Source organism: Leucoraja erinacea, chromosome 13 (genome assembly GCF_028641065.1).
Source record: "Leucoraja erinacea ecotype New England chromosome 13, Leri_hhj_1, whole genome shotgun sequence".
Lineage (NCBI taxonomy): Eukaryota > Metazoa > Chordata > Chondrichthyes > Rajiformes > Rajidae > Leucoraja > Leucoraja erinaceus.
Window position 1 is genome coordinate 5,361,757 of NC_073389.1, and position 18,256 is coordinate 5,380,012.

The window sequence follows — 18,256 nt, forward strand, 5'->3', positions numbered from 1 at the left end:
TGATCCCATTAGCCCTAAGAGCTATATCCAACTCCCTCTTGAAAACATCCACTGAATTGGCCTCCACTGCCTTCTGTGGCAGAGAATTCCACAGATTCACAACTCGGAGTCTGGGTGAAAAAGTTTTTCTCTCATCAGTCCCAAATGCCCTACCCCTGGTTCTGGATTCCCCCAACATCAGGAACATATTTCCTGCATCTAGACTCCCCAAATCCCTTAAGAATTTAAATGTTTCTATAAGATACCCTCTCATCCTTCAAAACTCCAGTGAATATAAGCCCAGTCAATCCATTCATTGGGATTTCGTTAATGGGATTTGAACTGTGAGAGAGCTTAAAAAAACCCCACTTGTATGTAAAAGTACTAAACACACACACACACGTAGATTTCATTACAATTATAAATGATTCACTGCAGTTAAAGTACATCATGTAAAATAAAAACATTTATTATGAGTTTAATACTCACCAAGTCCTTTTTCATTATAGCTGTGAGAAGTAGATGAAACTGTAGAATCTTTTCATCGACACTCATTGATGGGAAGGCACGGAGTGCCTTGTTCACGTCTCGGGAACCAAGCGTCAATAGTTCAATCTCTTCAATAGCTTCACCCTCCAACTGATAACAAAGACCAAGCAATAGAATTAACCAGTTAGCATGTTGAGACTCAATGCGGTTACATTAGAACGGAATGGCACAGGAGGTGGCTGTTCGGCCCATCAAGTCTATGCTGGCTCCTGGTAGAACAGTCCTATCAAGCCAATCCCCCAATTCTTTATCGAAAGTCTTTCTGTACTGCCTGTCCAATTTATTTTTGAAAGTCCCAAATGGTTGCTTCAAGGTGAAGGAAATGGTGAATTCCAGCACATAACTTGTCTGGGTAAAGGGAGGTTTTCTCTTACATCTTTTGCCCAATAATTCAAATTTGTGCCCTTGGTCCTTGAAACATTTGGTTAATGGGAGCAGTCTCCCTCTACTTAAATCTACACTGATCTGTGTATGCAGGTACAGCAGGCAGTGAAGAAAGCCAAGTTTGGGCTTCATAACAAGAGGAGTTGAGTATAGGAGTAAAGAGGTCCTTCTGCAGTTGCACAGGACCCTAGTGAGACCACACCTGGAGTATTGTGTGCAGTTTTGGTCTCCTAATTTGAGGAAGGACATTCTTGCTATTGAGGGAGTGCAGAATAGGTTCTCAGGGTTAATTCCCAGGATGGCGGGACTGTCATATGCTGAGAGAATGGAGCGACTGGGCTTGTTTTGTATTCACTGGAATTTAGGAGGATGGGAGGATATCTTATAAAACCATATAAAATTATTATGGGATTGGGCACGCTAGATGCAGGAAACATGTTCCCGATGTTGGGGGAGTCCAGAACCAGGGGCCAGAGTTTATGAATAAGAGGTAGGCCATTTAGAACTGAGATGAGAAAAAAACTTGTTGTGTTGTCAATATGTGGAATTCTCTGTCACAGAAGACAGTGGAGGCCAATTCACTGGATGCATTGAAAAGTGAGTTAGATAAAGTGCTAGCGGAATCAAGGGTTGTGGGGAGAAGGCAGGAACGGGGTACTGATTGTTGATGATCAGTCATGATCACATTGAATGGCGGTGCTGGCTCAAAGGGCTGCATGGCCTACTCCTGCACCTATTATCCATGTACTGTATACGTAACTTGAACCTGCACCTACACTTCAACCTAAATATTGTGCAGCCAAATTAAGTTTCAACTTCACTTTCTTTCCCACGAGGATAAAGCTCGCATATCTAATCTAAACTAACAAAAATGCCTCACCCCTTGAAGCATTCTAGTAACTCTCTAGATGTCTCTCCTGTAGTTAGCCGTCTAGAATTAGACACAATAACATTAAATTCAAAAACACCCTTTCAGTTCGAAGCAGCATGTGATAGTGTAGTGCGGTCAGCTTAAACCTCCTGGTGCTACCCTTCCTGTGGACTTTAACACCACATTAACTTGGAATTATCCTACACAAACTCAGAGCTGGGGATGCAGATATCTGTATCAGTGGAAGTCACGTCACCTACTAAATAATCAAAGACAATTAGAAAATTTCAAATTGATGAGGAAAAGAATTGAAAAGCAGAGAACCCATATCACATATGGAGGAGGAAACTGCAGATGGTGGTTTAAACCAAAGATAGACACAAAAATCAGGAGTAACTCAGCAGGGCAGGCAGCATCTCTGGAGAAAAAGAATGGGTGATGCTTCAGGTCGAGATCCTTCGTCAGAAGTCTCAAGAAGGGTCTCGACCCGAAACATCACCCATTCCTTCTCTCCAGAGATGCTGCCTGTCCCGCTGAGTTACTCCAGCATTTTGTGCCAACCTATATCACATGCTTGCAGCTCGAAGAGAATATCTGAGGAAGGTGTAGAGTACACAAAGATTACAGCAAAACTGGGAGAATAAACTGATCAAACATTGAATTGTTTTTTTACACAACAAAATCTCTAGAAACACATCTTTTCATTATGAATTGTCCATAGTAGAAAGTAACCATAAATGAAAATAAATTGACAATAAATTCAACCGGGAACTTGGAAAAAGTCCCTTAACATCCAGAAACATTGAAAAACATCACTAACACTGCAAATAACTGAAGCACTCAGCAGTGAAGAAATTAAAAAAAACTTGATAGTCATAGACTTGCCAGCACCAAACAGGCCCTTCAGCCCAACCCTTCCGTGCTGACCAAGACGCCCCATCTAAGCTAGTCAAATTTGTCCACATTTGACACACATCCCCCTATTCCCTTCCTAGCTATTTCCAAACATGAAGGAGGAGGGAAGGATATTTGATGGAATCGCATGAAGAGTTTGTCTGGAGCACAACGTAGGTTGGGGGAAGTCCTGATAGAAACATACAACATTATGAGGCATAGATTTGGGCAGTCAGAGTCCTTTCTCTTCAGGGTGGAAATAACCAACACTAGGGAGCACAGCTAGAAGGTGAGAGGGAGGAAAGTTTAATGGAGATGTGCAGAGCTGGGAGTGTTTTTACAGAGTAGAGGGGACTGGAATGCATTGCCTGGGGTGGTGGCGGTGGAGGCAGATAGGGCAGTGGTGTATAGAGATGTTTAGACAGGCACATGGAAGTGCAGGGAATGGAGAGATGTGGATCATGTACAGGCAGATGTTTAGGGGCATGCAGCAGTAGAGTTGCTGCCTTACAGCACCAGAGACTCGCGTTTGATCCCGACTATGGCCGCTGTCTGTACAGAGTTTGTACGTACTCCCCGTGACCGCGTGGCTTTTCTCCGAGACCTTGCGTGTCCTCCCACACTCCCAAGGCGTACAGGTTTGTAGGTTAATTGGCTTGGTATAAATGTAAATTGTCCCTGGTGTGTGTAGGATAGTGTTAGTGTCCAGGGATCGCTGGTCAGTGTGGACTCGGTAGGCAGAAGGGCCTGTTTCCGCGCTGTATCTCCAAAACTAAAATTAAAAGATGCAACCAATTTAACTTGGCATCACAAATGTTGTGGCCTGGAGGCCCCGTTCCTGTGCTGTACTGTTCTAACTGCAGCATGGATCAGTTAGGCCATTCCTTTCCCCCACTGAGAAGTATGCAATAAAATAAGACACCAGGAGAGTTCAACATAGTTTGAGATCCAAAGATGGGAAGTGATGCACCTGTAATCCAAGGAGGTCAGGTTTTGCAAAATTAACCAATTTACTCTGAAGGTACTTGGGGAGCTAAAGTACACCATAGGACATCTATTTATAGACATTGATGAGGCTGTGTTTGGTGTGTTGTGTGCAAAAATGATTTATGAGGCCACAAGGGTCTGAGCTATCGGGAGAGATCGGGAGAGGCTAGGACTTTAAACCTTGGTGCGCAGGAGATGGAGGGGTGATCTCAGAGATGTAGAAAATCATGAGGGGAATAGATAGGGTAAATGAAGAAAGTATTTTTTTTTTCCAGGGTAGGGGAAACAAGGACAAAAGGGGGAAAGATTTGATTGGAACCCGATTGGCAACTTTTCCCACACAGAGGGTGGTGGGTATATGGAGTGAGCAGTGTAAGGAGGTAGTTGAGGCACGTCCAGTAATAACAAAGGCAATTGGACAGCTACAGTGCCCTCCATAATGTTTGGGACAAAGACACATTATTTATTTATTTGCCTCTGTCCTCCACAATTTGAGATTTGTATTTTAAAAATAAATAAATAAATAAATAAATAACATGCAGTTAAAATGCACATTGTCAGATTTTATTAAAGGCCATTTTTATGCATTTTGGTCTCACCATGAGAAATTTCAGGGCAGCATAATGTTTGGGACACATGGCTTTTGTAATTGCTCAGGTGTGTTTAAATGCCTCCTTCATGCAGGTATAAGAAAGCTCTCAGCACCTAGTCTTTCCCCCAGTCTTTCCAACACCTTTGGAGACTTTTATTGCTGTTTAGCAACATGAGGAGCAAAGTTGTGCCAATAAAGTCAAATAAGCCATTATGTGACTGAGAAACAAGAATAAAACTGTTAAGAGACATCAGCCAAACCTTAGGCTTACCAAAACCAACTACTTGGAACATCATTAAGAAGAAAGAGAGCGCTGGTGAGCTTACTAATCGCAAAGGGACCGGCAGGTCAAGGAAGACCTTCACAGCTGATGATAGAATTCTCTCTATAATACAGAAAAATCCCCAAACACCTGTCCGACAGATCAGAAACGCTCTTCAGGAGTCAGGTGTGGATTTGTCAATGACCACTGTCCACAGAAGACTTCATGAACAGAAATACAGAGGCTACACTGCAAGATGCAAACCACTGGTTAGCCGCAAAAATAGGATGGCCAGGTTACAGTTTGCCAAGAAGTACTTAAAAAAGCAACCACAGTTCTGGAACAAGGGCTTGTGGACAGATGAGATGAAGATTAATTTATATCAGAGTGATGGCAAGAGCAAAGTATGGAGGAGAGAAGGAACTGCCCAAGATCCAAAGCATACCACCTTATCTGTGAAACACGGTGGTGGGGGTGTTATCACCTGGGCATGTATGGCTGCTGAAGGAACTGGCTCACTTATCTTCATTGATGATACAACTGCTGATGGTAGTAGCATAATGAATTCTGAAGTGTATACAGATGCTACCTGCTCAAGTTCAAACAAATGTCTCAAAACTCATTGGCCGGCGGTTCATTCTACAGCAAGACAATGATCCCAAACATACTGCTAAAGCAACAAGGGAGTTTTTCAAAGCTAAAAAATGATCAATTCGTGAGTGGCCAAGTCAATCACCCGACCTGAACCCGATTGAGCATGCTTTTTATATGCTGAAGAGAAAACTGAAGGGGACTAGCCCCCAAAACAAGCATAAGCTAAAGATGGCTGCAATACAGGCCTGACAGAGCATCACCAGAGAAGACACCCAGCAACTGGTGATGTACATGAATCGCAGACTTCAAGCAGTCATTGCATGCAAAGGATATGCAACAAAATAAGAAACATGACTCCTTTAATTTACATGACATTGCTGAGTCACAAACATTATGGTGCCCTGAAATGGGGGGTGGGGGGGGACTGTTATAAACACTGCTGTAATTTCTACATGGTGAAACCAAAATGTATAAAAATGGCCTTAATTAAAATCTGACAATGTGCACTTTAACCACATGTGATTTTTTTTTCTATTACAAATCTCAATTTGCGGAGTACAGAGGCAAATAAATAAATGATGGGTCTTTGTCCCAAACATTGTGAAGGGCACTGTACATGGATAGCACAGTTTGGAGGAATATGGGCCAAACACTTGGGCAAATGGAGTAGTTTAATGGGGCAGACAAAAGTGCTGGAGAAACTCAGCGGGTGCAGCAGCATCTATGGAGCGAAGGAAATAGGCAACGGTTCGGGCAGAAACCCTTCTTCAGTTTAATGTGGCATCTTGTTTGGCATTAGACGAGTTGAGTCGAAGGACTTGTTCCTGTGCCAGATGATTTTATGCGAAGAGCATTGCGAGGGAAATTCAAGGCCAATTCTACAAGACTGCTGCAGATGAGAGTGCCGAGACAAGAGAGACGAGGTGCACACATCCACGGCAGCAGTAACTGGTCCACAGTGAGGGCAGGTGGAAGGATTCCAAATGGTGAGGGGCGATGGTGGCTGTGAGGAACAACTGAACAGCAGCCGAGGGGCGGGATAGAGAACAGGCTCAGAACAGTTAGTAAATAGAGTGTAATGTGTACAGGGTAGGAGGACATAAGGCCAGATCAGCTACAATGAGATTATGGCAAATTCTCCCAGTAGGACCGTTCACCATTGCACAGCTTACACCATTGATAGGTGGAAACTCTGCAAAGCTAGATCTAAATCTAATCAAAGCTGACATCAGAAATAACCCAATCTGAAACTAAAGGCACACGGCACTTGGTACGTCTCAGTGGAACAGGTTAATGATATCTGAATGTCTGAAGGGTTTCGGCCCGAAACGTTGCCTATTTCCTTCGCTCCATAGATGCTGCTGCACCCACTGAGTTACTCCAGCATTTTTGTGTACCTTCGATTTTCCAGCAACTGCAGTTCCTTCTTGAACACGAGTTAATGATTTGGTCGGGCAATAACGTGATTTCATCTCTCTCTTTTAATAGGCTGTTGTGCAATTTCAAGCCCTTTGAGTTTGAAAAATGAAAATCGAAAATACAAAAGCACATAATGTGGTTGAGTGTGAAGCAGTCTGCATCAGCAAGGGAGCTGGACTGTCCAGACATCAGCTCCTGATACACCACTGGAACACTGCCTTCCTTCCAGAAGATTTGCCATGTGTCTTGCTGTGTACCTTTTAGCTTATGTTTGAAGTTTTAGCCATGATACCCATGCAATGAAAACAAAAAGGACCCACTTCAATATAAAATGAACATGATACATGCAATGAAAACAAAAAGGACCCACTTCAATATAAAATGCTCCGTTATCTCCTGCGGTCAGCCGTCCTAGACGTGCATCAACACAATCATCGCCACAACTATAATCACAATCATCCCAACCATAATCATAATCGTCTTCTGGCAAACCTGCAAAATAACAGTGGATTTGGGAAAGTCCGCCAATGTCAGAATTACATTTCTACAGACAGAGAGACAGACACTCTACAACGAGACACGTCTTTCCTCCTATTTCACTCTCACTCTCCCATTGAATTGTGCTGGCACTTAAATTCATGATAACTTTATAAGACATAGGAGCAGAATTGGGCCATTCACTCATTCGAGTCCACGCCACCATTCAATCATGGCTGATCTATCTTTCCCTCTCAACCCCATTCTCCTGCCATCTCCCCATAACACCTGAAACTCTTGCTAATCCGGAACCTGTCAATCTCCGCTTTAAAAATATCAAAATATTACAATACCATAGTCTTGGTGTACGGCAATGAATTTCAGATTCACCACCACTGTATGGCTGAAGAATTCCCTCGTCTCCTTTCTAAAGGTACATACTTTTATTCTGAGGATATTACCTCTAGTCCTAGACTCACCCGCTATTGGAAACATCCTCTCCACAGCCACTCTATCCAAGCCTTTCATTATTCAGTGAGTTTCAATGAGGTGCCCCCTCATCCTTCTAAACTCCACTGAGAACAGGCCCAGTGTCGTCAAACAATAACCAATTTCTTTAAAGTATCAAGAAAGATGTTAATCTAGAAAATGATTAGGATCACAGAATACTACATATAAAAAGACGCTGTTTTAATTCTCTCAGAAGCATAATTTCCTAAATTATAATGGCCCCAATGAAATTTGACCATCAAGCTGTGAACTTTTCTAGTTTTTCCAGTAACAAAGAAGCACTTCAAATAAATGATTCATCCTAGAATTACTTACCCATGAAGAATCACATTTATATATTTGCACAACTAGTTACATATTAAAATAATCTCATTAATCGGCTGCAGGCCATTTTCTCAACAGGTCACAATTTGTGTATTTATATGTACACATTGACTCCCTTTTTCCAACGACTTTGAGCATTGTACCTTAATCCAGCTTTCCTCTCCCCCTCCCTACAATCAGACTGAAGAAGGGTCCCGACCCTAAGCGTCACCTATCAATGTGCCCCAGAGATGCTGCCTGACCTGCTGAGTTACTCCAGCACTTTTGTCCGAGTATGTTAACCAGCATCTGCAGTTCTTTGTTTCCAAACATAGAAGAGCTGGGGATGAGCAAATGGAGGATCTATCACCCTGGATGAGGGGTTAAAATCTAAGGGCATACATTCCAAAGTAAGTGGTGGAAAGAGGCGAGGGACGATAAAGAACGTTATCTTCATCCAGCGTGTCTAGAGCTTTATCCAGAGTGGTGAGGCCAGAATTCTTTACCAGTGGCGCACACAGCTGGTAGAGCCTCTGCCTCACAGCGCCAGAGACCCAGGTTCGATCCTGACCTCAGACTGAAGGACCGAAGAGGAGGGGGCTGCTCGGGGACAGTAACCGAGAACAAAGAGGGACCTGGCAGTGTGGGGAGCCGCTGGGAACAAAGGGTGTCGGCTGTAGGGGGGGAGCAAGAATGAAGAGGGACCATCAGGACTCTATTGAGTACTTTGTAACGTTCTCAACGCACAGATACGTGGTGACTCATTGCGTACTTTGTGTATTGTCTGCAAAAACAAAGAATAAAGTGACAATAAAGTATAATTTAATTTGCCCGTTCTCCCCTGAGACCATGCGATTTTCTCCGGGTGCTCCGGTTTCCTCCTACAGGCAAGTTTATAGGTTAATCGAACCTCTGCAAAATTGCCCCTGGTGCGTGGGGGGGGGGGGGGGAAGTGGATGCGAAAGTGGGGTAACATAGAAATGGTGTGAGCGGGCGATCGATGGTCGGGGTGGGCTCGATGGGCCAAAGGGCCTGTTTCCATGCAGCAAATTTCAATCAATCAATTCAATCCAAAAACAAACAAAGACAGACACAAAATGCTGGAGTAACAGTGGGACAGGCAGCATCTCTGGAGAGAAAACTTACAGTACTTGGACAAAGAGCTGTGAGCGTATTTCTGTGCTGTATCTCTACACTAAACTAAACATTTCAAAATTACTTTATTTGTAAGGAGGAAGTACTGAAGAGTCCCTCCCTTCTTATGTCACCTTCTGAATTTTGTAGTAGGCAGGGCAGTATCGCCAACTTGGACAATTTTACATTTTTATCAAAAATATATATTATTTTAAATACATTTTTATCAAGCCAATTAATCAAGGTACGTCTTTGGAGTGTGGGAGGAAACCTGAGATCTCGGAGCAAACCCACCCAGTCACGGGGAGAGTGCAAACTCCGTACAGACAGCACCCGTAGTGGGTATCGAACCCGGGTCTCTGGCGCTGCATTTGTAAGGAGGAAGTACTCTACCGCTGCGCCACCCTAATGTACAGTCAAGTGTGAAAGTTTGAAAATGTTTGGAGCCCCTCGGCTTCATGAACTCATGCTTGAGGTACAAACAAAGCGTGTTTAGTGAGGGTCGGGGTCGGCTCGGCTCATGTTACACCAACGCTGGGCTGGGGGCGGGAGTCTGGGGGCTGGGGGGGGGGGGGGGGGTGGGGCTGGGGGTGGGGTGGGGGGTGGGGGGGGGGTGTCTGGGGGGGGGGTCTGGGGGCGGGAGTCTGGGGCAGGTTTCTGGGGGCTGGTTGGGGGGTCTGGGGGCAGGAGTCTGGGGTCTGGGGCTGGTGGTGGTGGCTGAGGGCTGGGGTCTGGTGTCTGGGGCGGGTGTCTGGGGGCGGGTGTCTGGGAGGGGAAGTCTGGGGGCTGGGGGGCTGGGGGCTGGGGGCTGGTGTCTGGTGTCTGGGGGCTGGTGTCTGGTGTCTGGGGGCTGAGGAGGGGCCGGGGGCTGGGGGGCGGGTGTCTGGGGCGCGGGTGTCTGGGGGCGGGTGTCTGGTGTCTATAATCTGTGTGTTTAAACCTGGCAAAGCAGCTCACACACACCAGCTCCGTCCACACCAATGATCCTCTGCTATAGGATCTTTGGTCCACACAGCGAGTCACGGCCCATGAGATGGGGCAGGCGAGCCGAGCCGAGCCGAGGCAGCAGCGGGCAGGCCGGGCCGGGCTAGTTAAACCCAGTCTCCGCTCTATAATCTGTGGTTAAACCTGGCAAACACACACACGGCCCTACACACACTCACACAGCCATATATATATATATATATATACTATACACAGTCACACAAATCTCTACACACTCATTCTCTCTCTCTCACACACACACGCCGGGCCGGGCCGCCTACCTCTCTCCATGACTGATCAGCAAAGATTCTTCAGTGTTCAGTCAGAAACTACTACTGTTGTTGCTGCTTCCGGCCGCTGCGGTTTGTTTCCTTCCTCCCTCCCTCTCTTTATCTCTCTCTCTCTCTCTCTCTCTCTCTCTCTCTCTCTCTCTCTCTCTCTCTCTCTCTCTCTCTCCTCTCTCTCTCTCTCTCTCTCTCTCTCTCTCTCTCTCTCTCTCTCTCTCTCTCTCTCTCTCTCTCTCTCTCTCTCTCTCTCTCTCTCTCTCTCTCTCTCTCTCTCTCTCTCTCTCTCTCTCTCTCTCTCTCTCTCTCTCTCTCTCTCTCTCTCTCTCTCTCTCTCTCTCTCTCTCTCTCTCTCTCTCTCTCTCTCTCTCTCTCTCTCTCTCTCTCTCTCTCTCTCTCTCTCTCTCTCTCTTTCTCTCTCTCTCTCTCTCTCTCTCTCTCTCTCTCTCTCTCTCTCTCTCTCTCTCTCTCTTTCTTTCTTTCTTTCTTTCTCGTTCTCTCTCTCAATTCAATTTTTCAATTAAAATAAACTATTGGCATGATAAAATACATCGTCATATTGCCAAAGTATAAAACATGACATACATATTTAAAATGCATAAATATAAATACGTATACAGTGCATGGATAGATGTACATAAACTCGCAATAGACTTACTATAGCCCTTTATTGCTACACGTTCTTGCAGCTGTAAGCAGTACAACAGAATAGCAAGTTTAGCAATTCAATATTAATGTCTTAGTGTCAGTTAATGTCAATTAGTGTGTGCGTACACATGTGCATATTGGTCATTCACCGTCTCTCAGTTATGGCATGCTGTTACTAGCAATGTTACAAAATGTTGAGATTTTAAAAATCAAGTCTGCAATTTATCCCATCAGATAAAGCATAAAAAGAAGTTTAATTTGACACCTAATTCACTTTCATATCTCAAGTATTAAAAAAGTTATGGCCATTTTCATACTCGGAAATTAGCATCGTGTTCCCTATTGATTTTCTATGGACATAACAAAAAAGCTGTGATCGTGGACAGTCAAAAGCCCATAACTTTCTTAAAAATTAGGAGAATTGAATGAAATGTTCAGTTATCATAGATTGAAGCATTCTGAAACAAATATAAACCAATCTTACTTGGATGACCTGAAATTAAAGCATATAATTAGTTAGTTACCGCTAATTACAAAATTCAATTACTAGATCTAAACATCTATCCATTTCTTAAGAATAGATTAACATTTTTAAATAGCCTAAGTGTCCAAATAACATTCACAGAATAATTCACAATATAACATAATTTTTAAATCTCATTTCATGGGTTTATAGGCCAAATGGATGGAATTTAATGTTTAGTACCAGTAGATTAATGGCCATTTAAATCAGCTTGCCTGTGGGATTTACTGGAACGGGACCATTTAGAACGTTCAGATGCGGTGATTTTAGTCCCCATAACTGCACCAAATACACTGCCGGTTGTTCGGGGGGAAAAGCACCGTTTCGCAACTTAAAATGTAAATTAAATCCATCTTAAGCAACATTTTTATACATTAAAAATAAACTACTTTCTTTTACCTGGTCCTGTATAAAATCCGTCCCTGTTGTCGGCATTGATGGTTTCAGAAGCTGCTTTTAAAATCACTCCAGCGATTAACTTGCCGGGTGAATTTAAAAAAAAACACACACAGAACGGCGGTAGGAACGATTCTTTAGCAACATCTTGCACTCCAACAAATATAATTCAGCACCAGGTCGGGGAAAAAAACCCCGTTTTAACCCAGCCCCCCCCTCAAACGCGCCAAAATCGCGCACACGGCCAGTGGCAGAATTACAGCGCCGCTGAAGGTAAGTTTTGTTACATACCTACTGTAACTTATTGTGCACCAAGATTTCTCTTTCTCTGTCTTTAGCAGTGATCCGCACTTGTCCTCTCTCCCTGTGCTGCACCGCCGGGCAGTGTGTAGTGTGTGTGTGTGTGTGTGTGTGTGGGTGGTGGTGGTGGGGGGGGCGGGGCGCAGGGTGTAGTGTGTGTGTGTGTGGGGGTGGTGTGGGGGGGGGGGGGGGGGGGGGGTGGGTGGGTAGGTGTGGGGGGGGCAGAGTATAGTTTGGGGCAGGGTGTGTGAGGCTGTGTTGGGGCCAGTGGCTCCAACATCTTGAGGACTGGACAATTGCTTGTCACCAGTGGGGCGCCTCCTTACAACTTCACACATGGTGGTGGGACCACACTGGGAATATTGTGCATAGTTCTGATCGCAATGTTGTACAGGTACATGGAAAGGAAGGGTTGAGAGGGATATGGGCCAAACGCGGGCAGGTTTGGCGAGGGTAGTTGGGGTATCTTGGTCAGTATGGGCTGGTTTGGCCTGTACAACATTGCAGGTCCTGCTTTCTTAATGACCCTGGACTTGCTCATAGAGAGTAGCTCTATTGAACTGCAAATTCTGGGCAGTGGGACAGACCTAATCAGAATAATAACAATATATAAAACAAAAACTATACGAAAACTCTTTGTACATTCTCAGCATCTCAGCCTTCAACAGTGTTATATTCAATAGTGCTAGCACATGTCTTCAGACAGAACACCCATGTGGCCCCCTGCAGTGAATTCCCTTCCTTGTTTGAAGGGTGATCGGACACTGCCCCCCAATGTCCAGCAGCGGAAGTTCAATTTAGTTTATTGTCACGTGTACCGAGGTACATTGAAAAGCATTTGGTGTGCGCTAACTAGTCAGCAGAAAGACAATACATGATTACAATTGAGCCATTTACATGATAAGGGAATAATGTTTAGTGCAAGATAAAGCAAGCAAAGTCCGATCAAGGATAGTGCAAGGATCACCAATGAGGTAGATAGTAGTTCAGCACTGCTCTCTGGTTGTGGTAGGATGATTCAGTTGCCTGATAACAGGTGGGAAGAAACTGTCCCTGAATCGTGTGGTGTGTGTTTTCCCACTTCTATACTAGACTGTGGAACTCTCCCACAGAGCCTTGGCGTTGGCTGCACCAAGCTTCAGTGCGTCCATCAGTATGTACTCCTGCAGTCTGGAGCAGGCCAGTCGACAACATTCCCCGAAGGACATCTCACTTGGCTGGGAGATGAAAGAGGGCCCTTCACCAAGCTGATGACCTTCCAGCAGCACTTGATGTCTGTCAGACCTGATGGTGCCAATGTTCACAGGTGGCACCTTGCCCTGTCTGGTGAGATTTGGCTCAATCCACATCGTCACAGCCATCCCCACACCCAGGGCGGGAGGGCAAAGACAGACTCACAAACTGCAGGTGCACAACGCAAAGTGTTGGAGGACCTCAGCGGGTCAGGCAGCATCGGTGGAGGGAAAGGACAGGCGACGCTTCGAATCGGGACCCTTCCTCAGACTGATGGAGTAGGAGGGAGAAAGCTGGAAAAGTAAGGGGGCAAGTGATAGGTGTATGCGTGTGGCAGATGGGAGGAATCGGTGACAAAGGCTGGAAGTGAAAAGGAGACAAAAGGGTTTCAGATAAGAAAAGTAGTGAAATGGAAATGGAGGGAGGGATAGGAGTGGGAGAGGACCAGTGAGAAGGGCAAGAGGGTGCTAAAAGGGGGATGGGGGGGTTCGGGGATGGCAGATGAGTGTACAAGGTAGAAGGAGCATTATGACGGTGAGGGAGATGGGTGCTCACTACACAATAGACTGTGGCTGTGGACACCTGGAGAAAAAATAACTCAGGGGCAGGATCCGGCAGAGGGATGGTGAACGACTTCTAATAAACAGATATGGGTGGGAAGGGTCAATAGGGTTATCGGCCAAATGCTAACAAATGGTATTAGCCCTGGGACTCAATTGGTAACTCGGTACACAAAAGGACACAAAGCGCTGGAGTAATTCAGCGGGTCAGGCAGCATCTCTGGTGAACATGGATAGGTGGTGTTTTGGATCAAGGCCCTTCTTCAGGATTCTGTACGGGGATCTGTACAGAAAGGGTTTAGACTGAAGCAGAAAGAAAGAGTACCAGGAAGGCCTAATGTATTTAAAGGGTGTGACCTTCAAGGCAAGGAATTAATTGAGTTACTAATCAAAAGGTGCAATTAACTGGGATTACGATGTGGAAATAACAGACGTCTATAAATAGGCTGGAATGGGCATTCATAGCTCAATGTCGAGGCAGGATTGGGAAGTGAGAAGAAGTGCAATATTGATTAAAGAGACTATCATTGTGCTGAAGAGAGAGGATATCCTGCAGTTGTAGAGTGATACAGTGTGGAAACAGGCCCTTCGGCCCAACTCGCCCACACCGGCCAACATGTCCCAGCTACCTTCGTCCCACTTGCCTGCGCTTGGTCGATAACCCTCCAAACCTGTCCTATCCACGTACCTGCTCAACTATTTCTTAAATGATGGGATAGTCCCAGCCTCATCTAGCTCCTCTGGCAGCTTGTTCCATACACCCACCACCCTCTGTGTGAAAAAGTTACCCCTCAGATTCCTATTAAATCTTTTCCCCTTCACCTTGGACCTATGTCCTCTGCTCCTCGATTCCCCTACTCTGGGTAAAAGACTCTGTGCATCTACCCAATCTATTCCTCTCTATTCCTCTCATGATTTTGTACACCTCATAAGATCTCCACCCATCATCCTGCGCTCCATGGAATAGAGACCCAGACTATTCAACCTCTCCCTGTAGCTCACACCCTCTAATCCTGGCAACATAATAATAACTTTATTTATAAAGCACTTTAAACAACTGTGGTTGCCACAAGTGCTGTACATGAGAACTCATGGACAAGAAGTTATTACAAACCATTAAAAACTGTAAAACAAAGGACTATAAAACAGTAAAAATTAAAAGACATTAAAAGCACTAAAAACAGGAGCAATGTCTCAGCCAGTGTCGAAAGCCAGAGAATAAAAATGAGTTTTTAGGGTGGATTTGAAGATGGACAGTGAGGGGGCCTGTCTGATGTGCAACATCCTCATAAATACCAGCTACGGGAGTTAAGATTGTCCCATCAACGGGGGGCTCGAGGCCCCCGAACGCGGGAGAGCTAAGGGAAGTGATTTGATCTTTTTTTCGCTTTCCATCACGGTGAGGAATGCGGAGGAGTCACTGTGGTGGATGTTTATGTTAAAATGTTTTGTGTGTTCCGTTGCTTTTTATTTGTACGACTAACTTGGCAAATGAAATTCCTTGTATGTTGCAAAACATACTTGGCTAATAAAGTATTATTGTGATTGTGAGTGTGAATAACATGTTGAGAAATGCCGTGGGTTGAGAAACAGCCAAGAATGACAACTCCTCAGGCCTGGATACTATGGAAAAAAGGGGTGTGGGAGGGAGAATTATAAATGAACGATGAGAGGTGCAGATGTATTGGCTGGGAGCTGCTCCCTCTGCTGGACTGATACTGCTATGGAGAGGAGATGGTTGCCCACCTCTTTGCAGAGTGGATTTGAAATAAGAGTCTGGAGAAGTTTGCAAGGGTCCCTGTCACAATTTATTCCATATCAGAGAGTGTCGGGCAGATTCTTTTGCACGGTCCCTGTATTGTTCATATTTTACCTGAATAAAGCTTATTTTGATTTTGGTTTAAAGCACTGCTCCACATTCACAAGACAACTTTAAGTGGTTCAATGCTCCCTCCGCACCTCCCCTCTGATGGGGGGGAGGATGGGGGGAGTACAGCTGGGGATGGTCCCTCATAACTCCCCCCCCCCCCCCCCCCCCCCCCCCCCCCCCCCCCCCCCCCCCCCCCCCCCCCCCTTGTGTTAGGGAGCAGCAGTGTGGTCAGGGTCTGAGCTAGGCTGCATGCTGTGTTAGGAGCCATGAGGAAGGGTGATTGGGGAACAGCCATGAGCAGAGGCAGAGGTGAGTCTGCATCACTCTGAGAGCGCAGGCAGCCAGCAATGAGTGCAGTGAGAGGGAGAGTCAGCAGTGAAAGGAAGGGTTAGGAGGAATTGGGGGGGTGGATGTAACGTTTGTATTTGTCATCAATATTAGTATGTAATGTGTTACATATGCTACATATTCATTGTAGCAGTCCCAACCTCCTGCACTACTTTGTATCAGGCACACTCACCACACACACACACACTGTGATTAGGTATGTAAGCACTTTTAGTATCACTACGCCACACAGACAAAGCAGCTGAATAAAGGAGTACAGTAAGGCAACTGAAACAACCTGAATTGTGTCGTTTATTATCAGGATATCAAACACGAAGACACAACATGGTGGCAGCGGTGACTTTCGAGTAAAAAAAAACCGCGCTATTGTGAATCGCTATTGGGAATTAGGAACAGCGGCTGCAGAGAAATTGATTTTTTTTGTGCACCCACCTAACAACACAAGATGGCGGCCTCCACAGTGGCTGTTGCTGCAGCAATGAACCTCCACCCTACGATGAACTGGGACGCCGATGATGTGGGGGAGGCGTTCAAGAAATTCAAACAAAAGAGCCAGCTGGCATTCAAAAGCTTCCTGAAAGGAACTGCAGATGAAGAGAAGGTCAGTTATATTTTACTATGGCTCGGGGAAAAGGGTCTAGACATTTTTAACAGTTGGAGCTTAACAGAGCCCGACTGCAATAATCCGGGAATAGTCCTTGAAAGGTTTGCGAACCATATGGAGCCCAAATCAAACCACAGAATCCATCGGTATGAGTTCCAAGGGCTAAGACAAGACCCACAAGAAACAACCAACACTTTCCTGTCGAGACTAAGGAACGTGGCCAAGAAATGCAGATTTGGTGATGAAGAGGACAGAATTGTCGACCAGCTAATATGGGGGTGCGCCCACCAAGAGGTCCAAAAGTCCCTAATAGGGAAAGACACCCTCAACCTAAAAGACGCCGTAGATGCTGCCAGAGTTTTCAAAGCCACAAGGAAACAAATGTCCTCCCTCTCCCTTCAAGTTGGCTCATCTCAGAGCAGCACCAGAGTGAATATAGACGCTCTCTCAAAACGTGACCCTGGCTCCACCTTAAAGGCTTCAAAGCAGAAATTTTCTAGGCATGCAAACAAACAAGCAAGCCAAAGAAGCTGCTGGAACTGCGGTACAGAGCATGCATTTGATGATCGCAGGGAGTGCCCAGCATACGGGACTACCTGCAACTCCTGTGGGAGGCCTAACCACTGGAAGAAAATGTGTAGGTCAACAAAATCATACAGCACCAAGCCAAAGCAGCAATGGTCAAAGAACGATAGAAATACGAGAAGGAAACAAATACACGCACACGTCCAACAGGAAGAGGAGATAACCTCAGATACCTCTGAGGAAGAATTCCTTTCCGTTGGGACCATTGACGTCCACGAAATGGGAAACAACAAACCACATAGCAACAGAGATGAAGCATATACTATAATACAACTACAGAAAAAAGTGGGAAAGAAAAGAACAACGATTAATCTAAGGCTCAAAACTGATACTGGAGCTCAGAGCAATATCTTACCAGTCAATCTTTACGGAAAGATATTCCCTGAACACATGACAAAAGATGGCAGCGTCAGGAAAGGAATCCTTGGAAGTAGCGATGTAGTCCTAGCTGCATACGGAGGTTCCATAATCCCACAGCTAGGCAAAACAATAATAGCAGGAACATACAAAGGGAAAGAAGTGAAATGCCCCTTCTACATCACTAAATCGAAAGGACCTGCTATTCTCGGCCTGAACACGTGCCAAAGACTGAAGATTGTGTCAATCAACCATGAAATCAAGACAAACTCCTGCAGAATTGACAGAAACATACCCATCAAAAACCGGCCGCCCATCAGGAACAAAGAAGAATTGATTGACATGTACCCAGAGTGTTTTGACGATACCGTTGGTTGTTTTGAGGAATACGAATACCATATCACAGTAGACCCCAGTGTGAAACCAGTGATCCACCCACCCCGCCGTGTTCCCCTTGAACTGAAAGAGAGGCTAAGGGAACAACTAAACGAAATGGAAAAAAAGGGCATCATCACAGCAATAACTAAACCAACTGATTGGGTAAATTCAATTGTTGTCAAAGAAAAGCCAAACGGAAAACTAAGGATATGCCTTGATCCCAGGGATCTG

The 18,256-nt window shown here is 45.2% G+C and overlaps 1 protein-coding gene across 1 annotated transcript in view; it reads right to left on the minus strand.

The window, feature by feature from the left end:
- The window catches only part of LOC129702572 (E3 ubiquitin-protein ligase DZIP3-like), a 65,521-nt gene extending 55,150 nt beyond the window's left edge, over positions 1-10,371 (minus strand). Inside the window, exons 1-3 of the mRNA XM_055644350.1 lie at positions 10,221-10,371; positions 6,902-7,023; positions 469-618 (exon numbers count right to left, since the gene is read on the minus strand). Coding sequence (XP_055500325.1) covers positions 469-618; positions 6,902-7,023; positions 10,221-10,230 — 282 coding nt within the window. The 5' untranslated portion in view covers positions 10,231-10,371. The remainder of the gene's footprint in view (positions 1-468; positions 619-6,901; positions 7,024-10,220) is intronic.
- Positions 10,372-18,256: the final 7,885 nt, after the last annotated feature.